This window comes from Loxodonta africana, chromosome 10 (genome assembly GCF_030014295.1).
Source record: "Loxodonta africana isolate mLoxAfr1 chromosome 10, mLoxAfr1.hap2, whole genome shotgun sequence".
Taxonomy (NCBI): Eukaryota; Metazoa; Chordata; class Mammalia; order Proboscidea; family Elephantidae; genus Loxodonta; species Loxodonta africana.
Window position 1 is genome coordinate 81,862,057 of NC_087351.1, and position 7,215 is coordinate 81,869,271.

At 44.0% G+C, this 7,215-nt stretch overlaps 1 protein-coding gene across 2 annotated transcripts; it reads left to right on the top strand.

Annotated features, from left to right (window-relative positions):
- Window positions 1–2,306: 2,306 nt before the first annotated feature.
- On the top strand, window positions 2,307–6,199 carry SRSF5 (serine and arginine rich splicing factor 5). 2 transcript variants are annotated; one of them, XM_023546312.2, is made up of 7 exons: window positions 2,307–2,432; window positions 2,746–2,816; window positions 2,961–3,059; window positions 3,337–3,406; window positions 4,619–4,692; window positions 5,191–5,301; window positions 5,391–6,199. In XM_023546312.2, the coding sequence occupies exons 1-7, from the start codon at window positions 2,307–2,309 to the stop codon at window positions 5,653–5,655; spliced, it is 816 nt and encodes a 271-aa protein (XP_023402080.1). In that variant the 3' UTR covers window positions 5,656–6,199. The 2 variants fall into 2 exon arrangements, with proteins under 2 accessions (XP_023402080.1, XP_023402083.1); XM_023546315.2 differs by having other exon boundaries at window positions 5,394–6,199.
- The last annotated feature ends 1,016 nt before the right edge of the window (window positions 6,200–7,215 follow it).

Consider the following 7,215-nt stretch of genomic DNA (forward strand, 5'->3'; position numbering starts at 1 on the left):
GAAAGGTAAGCCCGTTCTACTCATAGCGACCCTATAGGACAAAGTAGAACCGCCCCATAGCGTTTCCTAGGCTGTTATCTTTTTGCCAGGCCAAGTCTTTTCTCCCATGGGGAGGCCTTTCGGTTAGTAGCTGAGCGCTTAATCATTGCACCACAAGGCCTTCTTTATTAGGCTAACGGCTAAGATGACTGGTTGCCATTCAGTAGATTCTGACTCACAGGGCCCCTACGGGACAGAGCAGAACTACTCCATAGGGTTTCCAAGGAGCAGCTGGTAGATTTGAACTGCTGACCTTTTGGTTAGCAGACGGGATCGCTAGTGGTGCAGTGGTTAAGAGTTCGGCTGCTAACTAAAAGGTTGGCAGTTGGAATCCGCCAGCTGCTCGTTCCCTCAGTCTTCTCACTACAACTAAATCACACGTCCAGGTGTGGTTAAAAAATAATTCACTTGAATATCAAGGAGCGCTCCTCCCCCAAAATGCAACCTTAAGTTGCATGAAGCAAGAGGTCAGAGATTGCCAGATAAGTGTACTTTAAATTTCATGAAAGTATACAGAGGAAAAGACATACCATTCCAACAAATTCTACATGTACAATTCAGGGACATGGTTTACATTCTTTAAGTTGCGTAGCCATTCTCGCTATTCCTTTCCAGATTATTCCACCACCACCAACCTCCTTATAGTCACTGCTCCCGAAACATCTTATCTAACCTTTCCAGAGGCTGCTGTCAATGTGATTCCACATACATAAATCTTTGAGAGAGCACAATGCTCAAGATCACCAGATATTTTTTACAAATTCTGAGTTTCTTCATTCAGTAACCCTAGAGGCTGACTCGGCAGCTACAGAAAAAACTTTAGGTAGAAGAAGGATGCCATTGGTCCAAACATTGCTGCGCAAAAACCGAAACTCCCTCTCCCACGCCCAGCGTCGACGGCCGCGCCCCGCCCCTTGGTCCCGCCCCTTGGTCCCGCCCACCCCGCGTCCTGCCCCGGCCCCGCCCACCGCGGCCGGAGCCTCCCTCGTCCGATAAGGATTCTCTCCAACGCGTTGCTGGTGCATCGACACCGACTCATAGGGAGCCTATGGGACAGAGTAGGGTTTCCAAAGTGTAATCTTTTTGGAAGCCGACTGCCACATCTTTCTCCCGCGCAGCTGCTGGTGGGTTACAGTCCGGCTGAAACTTCCACCCCGGGCTCCAGAAGGGCGGGGCCCCAAGTCTCGGGGCGGTTCCGGAAGTGACGGAGAGGCGCGCCCTCCATTTTGTGGAACGCCAGCGCTGTTAAGTGCGTCAGTTGTGGAGAGACGTAGGCAAGTCCTGGTCTGTGGGGAGGCAGACGACTCCACTGCAGACTACGGACGGCTCTGGGTCTCAGCTGCCAAAGATCCCTTCCGGTAGGTGAGTGGCTCACTTTGAGGGAAAGGCTTCTTGGATCGAGGCTTCTTCATGGCAGCTCAGATCGCGGGGAGCCAGGGCTGCCCTCTTTGCGGAGGACGGCGTCTAATGACCACAGTTTGTTCGAGGTGGGCGCTGGGACACGTTTCCCTTTTGGTATTGTTTGAGGGGGTGCTGAAGGTGGAAGGGCGGTAATGTTTACGGTCGATTCTACACGGGGGTTGCGTGCCCTCCCCACCTCTTTTTTAATCTCATCCGAACCCCTCGAGTGTGTGCCTTTGCTCGGGTGTGGTGAGGGCGTTTTGCGGGCGGGCACAGTGACTCCCGAACGGTGGAGTCGGGGAGTGGGCGGGAGAAGGGAGTTTGGCACGCGCGGCTCACCCCCATCGCTGACTCTGCGGCCGCCATTTTGTGGCTGCCTAGGGTCCGCCCGCCGCTCTCTGCGCAGGCGCGGCTTTGGCGTCGCGAGATTCCGGCTTCCACCTGCTGTGACGCTCCCAGGAGGCGGCGACGCGCTCGCGGCGAGCCGCCATTGGGCTGGCCTTGCGGAAGGCGGGGTCGGCTCCGCCCGCACTTCTCGGCCTTTCTTAACTGCGGCAGATGGGAGGGGGCCAGAAGAGCCAGGGAGAGTGTGCGACTGCGCAGTTCGAGAGGTGGCAGTGGGCGTTGCGGTCGCTGCGGTCTGGGCCCAGGGAAGGATCGTGTTGGCAGCCGAGTTTTAATTTTGTCTGCAAGGGACCTGGCCTAAAAAGAGGCACTCTTGGCAATCTTGTTTATAACATCAGCTGGTAAACACTTTATTTTATGCCGTTTATGTTTTTGCCCCATTGACCACATCTTCCTCTAATACTCACTGGTGTTTCAATTGAAAAGGATTATTTTCTAACAGGAAATACTAGCCGGACGTCATGAGCGGCTGTCGAGTATTCATCGGGAGACTAAATCCAGCGGCCAGGGAGAAAGACGTGGAAAGATTCTTCAAGGGGTATGGACGGATAAAAGATATTGATCTGAAAAGAGGATTTGGTTTTGTGGTACGTATTAAATCATCATCTTCCGTTAAGTAGATAAAGATTTATTATAAGCAGTGGTTTTGATCTTAGTAAGCATTGGTAGGATATCTTCAGTGAGTGTGAGGCAGCCTTAAAGCAAGAGACTTTAAGGAATAAAACAGCCTCATTATGGGCTGGAGGGAATGCCTTCCCAGTTACTCCTTGGTTGGGTATATTTGTATGATAATGTCATTAAGATATTTGCTTTCCCGTTCTCTCACGTTTTTAGTGCTGTTAATGTGTCGAATACACTATTAAAGCCATGTTATGTATTTAAATTTTTTCACATTTTTAGGAATTTGAGGATCCAAGGGATGCAGACGATGCTGTATATGAACTTGATGGAAAAGAACTCTGCAGCGAAAGGCAAGAATGCTTTCATTGTATAACTAGTTAGCTCTGGGAAATAAAGCTGAATAGGTTAGCTGGGGTGTTTTTCTAGATAAAACGGTGGATCTTCTATATAGCTTAAGTATATGATTAATATTTTTTTCCCTTCTGTTTTTGTAGGGTTACGATTGAGCATGCTAGGGCTCGTTCTCGAGGTGGAAGGGGTAGAGGACGCTACTCTGACCGTTTTAGTAGTCGCAGACCTCGAAATGATAGACGGTATGTGATGGATGGGTGGTGGCTGCCTTGTACAGGCATTATGCAGGGACAATTTAAGGTTCAAGGACCATTAGTAATAATTCTGGGAACTATCATAATCTGTTCTATTTTTGTGTTATCCCCACACTATTCCTGATGAGTCTTACAGAATAGTGCAGAAACTATGATGGAAGCCGTTTGAATGACATGTCTGATTCCTTGAACTTACCCACAGTTGAACACAAAAAATGTACACCACTGCACTTCTTCCTTTTTGAGTACTCATTTTCTTCCTCAGAAATGCTCCACCTGTAAGGACAGAAAATCGGCTTATAGTTGAGAATTTATCTTCAAGAGTCAGCTGGCAGGTTTGTTAAAACACGGTTTTGAGTTATTTCAATGTGGTTTTTTAAAAAGTTAATGGGTAGATAAAGTTTTAATAATATGTTTTGTTAAAAGTAGTTTTATTTTTAATTAAATTGTGGGTTTAATTGCATTATTTTAAAATTTTAATTAAACGTAACTGGGGGATATTTTAATATTTAGTGAACAAATGTAAATGTTTTGAGGATTTTTTTCATGTTTTTAAAAATCAATTTTAACCAAATATTAAACCCTTTATTTGCCAGCCTATCTGTGTCGTTGGCCTTATGACGAGGAGTGCCTGTGGGTTACCTAATCGTTGTCTTGGTCACTCTTGGTTGGGCCTGGTTGACTTTGCCAGTCAGCTCCTACAGTGATCAGTTGGCCACCTCTAGATCTGTGTTTGCCGGTCTAGACGTAATCGGTGCACTTAAACTTGAAGTGCCAGGTTGCAGCGATCCCAGAGCGTTGATAACGTGATCTGATCCCTAAGTTGAGAGCGGTCTTCCTGTAACGCTTCCGAATAAGAGGTCCTGGTCGCAAAGAGTTGAAAGATTCGAAATTAGTTGGTCGTTGGAATCCTGATCGCAGTAAAGTGGTCCTTGGTAACTGCACAAGATTAGAACATGTCTGCATCCGCCAATAGCTGCTAATAGGGAGGGCTGTGCGATAAAGGCTTCCATCGATTGGGTAGTGTCCTTCAAGTGGGTGGCGAAGAGCCAGTCGGGCATATGTCATGAAGGTTTCTCCGACCGATTAATGGTTTGCTGCTTGACTAGCCTAGGGAAATGTTAATGAAGGTAATGTAAACTTTTTTAATGACATATGGGGCACAGAATAACTGGTGTCTTGTAAATGTTGTTTTTAAATATAAAATTCTTGCTTTAGTCTTTACTTTTAAAAATGTACTGTTTTTTTCTTGTTTTTTGTTTTTGTTTTTTTTTGTTTTTTTGTATCGAGCTCAGTATAGACTAATACTACTTTAATGTTAAAATCTGAATTTTCACTAGCATCTTGCTTAAAAGCAATATGCTCTTCGTTTAATTCGTGCCCTGCTATAGATAAATTTTGAATTCTGATAGAATACAAGTGTGGTAGAAGCCATGTTTGTACTTTATCTAACATCTTCTCTTTCAGTAGTCTTTGTTTTTATATCTTGTGATTGTTTGTGTGTCACCTTTCATTGTCTCTGCTTGACACAATTATCTTGTGTTAAGGATCTCAAAGATTTCATGAGACAAGCTGGGGAAGTAACGTTTGCAGATGCACATCGACCTAAATTAAATGAAGGGTGAGTGTGTACTGGAGATGATGGAGGCCTTTTAAAACATTTGGAAAGGTACACTGTTAACATTTTGCAGAATTTTAAAATTTGGACATGCTCAAATGTGGTGGTTCTCAACCAGGGACAATTTTGCCTCCCCATAGGGTTGCTATGAGTCGGAATCGACTCAATGACGGTGGGCTTGGTTTTTTGGTTTGGAGACATTTTTGGTTGTCACACCTGGTGGTGGAGGGTTCTACTGACATCTAGTGGGTAAAAGTTAGGGAAGACTGCTAAAGATTTTACAACGCACAGGACAGTCCCCCACAGCAAATACTTACCTTGTCTAAAATGTCAGTAGTGCTGAGGTTGAGAAATCTTCCTTTGATGGTATGTTTATCTATCAAGAAACAAATCTTAAAGATAGTAATAGAAAAGTGAGCTTAGAAACGTTAATCTAGACTGCCTTATGTACTTTGCGAGGCAGTGTGATATATGTAATTTACAAATGCCTTTTTTTCTTAGGGTGGTTGAGTTTGCCTCTTACGGTGACTTAAAGAATGCTATTGAAAAACTCTCTGGAAAGGAAATAAATGGGAGAAAAATAAAATTAATTGAAGGCAGCAAAAGGCACAGGTATCTCTTTAATGTTTTTAAGGCACACTTTTATTAAATGGATTTGTAGGGTCTGTTACTCATGTTGAGTTTTTTCCCCCCTTCCCTAGTAGGTCAAGAAGCAGATCTCGCTCCCGAACCAGGAGTTCCTCTAGGTCTCGTAGCCGATCTCGTTCTCGTAGTCGCAAGTCCTACAGCCGGTCAAGGAGCAGGAGCCGGAGCCGGAGCAAGTCCCGTTCTGTTAGTAGGTCTCCTGTGCCTGAGAAGAGCCAGAAACGTGGTTCTTCAAGTAGATCTAAGTCTCCATCTGTGGATCGCCAGAGGTCCAGGTCCCGGTCCCGGTCAAGGTCCAGATCAGTTGACAGTGGCAATTAAACTGTAAATAACTTGCCCTGGGGGCCTTTTTAAAAAAAAACACATTCACAAACCATACTTGCTAAAAATTCTGGTAAGTATGTGCTTTTCTGTGGGGGTGGGATTTGGAGGGGGGTTGGATTGGGCTGGATATCTTTGTAGAAGTGGACCAACCAAGGGGTTGTTGAAAACTAATTGTATTAAATGTCTTTTGATAAGCCTTCTGCTCACATTTTTGTGGATGTCTGGAGTATATAGTTTGTGTATATTGACAGAGCTCTTTTATAACTAAAGCAAATTTAATTTTTTTGTACTAGAAAAAATTTGAATATTTTAGTTCCTGGTTATTCAAATATGTTAATTCAGAATCAGTTTAATGCCTCAAATAATTAATGGCTTTGGACACATAAAAGAGCTCTAAATTTGCTTGTATATAAAGGCTTAATTTGAGTTTTCCTTGTTGGGGTCAAGGGTGTCGTCCCACCCACCCTTTAACAGCTGCAGGACAAAGACAACGTATTAAAGCAGCTGTTTGTTATTGATAATAAAATATTATAAAACTGTTTTTGTGTGTTTGTCTGAAATGGCGTGCTGTTTACCCTTCCCTTTAGACCTCTGCATTCAACATTTACAATCCCTTCCAGAATCCTGGGGTGTTTTTTTTTAAAAAACTACTATTACTGACATTTCCTGGCTAGTCAGAAGATGGGCAAAGAAGTCAATGAACTGTTCAAAACAGGGATTACAAAGAGTTGTAAGAGTTTCCCGCACGCGTGTGTGCATGCGCACGCACCCGCGCACCCCCTGCACTTTTGTCACCCTCACTTTATTGTGTTGGCATCAGGTTACTTAGGATTTAGGAGCCAGGCAAAGAAGGAAACATTTGCGAAGCGAACTATCAAGTTTAATGTGTTGTATGCCTGTCTTAAAGGTTGCAATATCATAGGTCCAGTGGCCAGAGATGATAAAACATTTTTTTAAGCGGTGCACATGAATATTCAAGTGGGCTTTACATGCCTTTTCGTTTAGTTCTCAGACATGTATGTGACAGTATATGTTAAGGAAAAAATAACAGTGAAAACTGCCTCAGGTCCTATATCCATCTTAATTGTTAGGGACTTAAGCTGGAGCCCTCAAACCCTGCTTCTGTGCTTGCATGAAATGTGAGTTGTTTCTTGTAGGAATCTTGTTGGAGACCAGTTCGATTTTCTTGGTCCTCTGTTTGGGTACTAGTCTATATAAATACTTGGTAACAGTAACATCTACTTAATGTTCAGTTACTGCAGCCAGACACTGTTTTTAGTGTCTTATCTGTATATCTGCTGAGTCTTAAAACTGTTGACTAAGGCCTTTCCCAAAGAGAAGTAGAAGGTAGACTGGTATTCATGCTCTGCTTTCACTCTTGGGCTATATTTTCCTGTCCTAGCGTTGCATGGTTTTGAGGAACGTGAAATTAGAAGCGCTAGAGAAATTTGTCTTTTGATTTCCCCATAGCGGGGAGCGGAAATCTCCATTTGGAGGTAGATTTTGATATCCTGGAATAAAGGCCACTTTCTGCTGTGTAAGACTGTAGAACTTAGT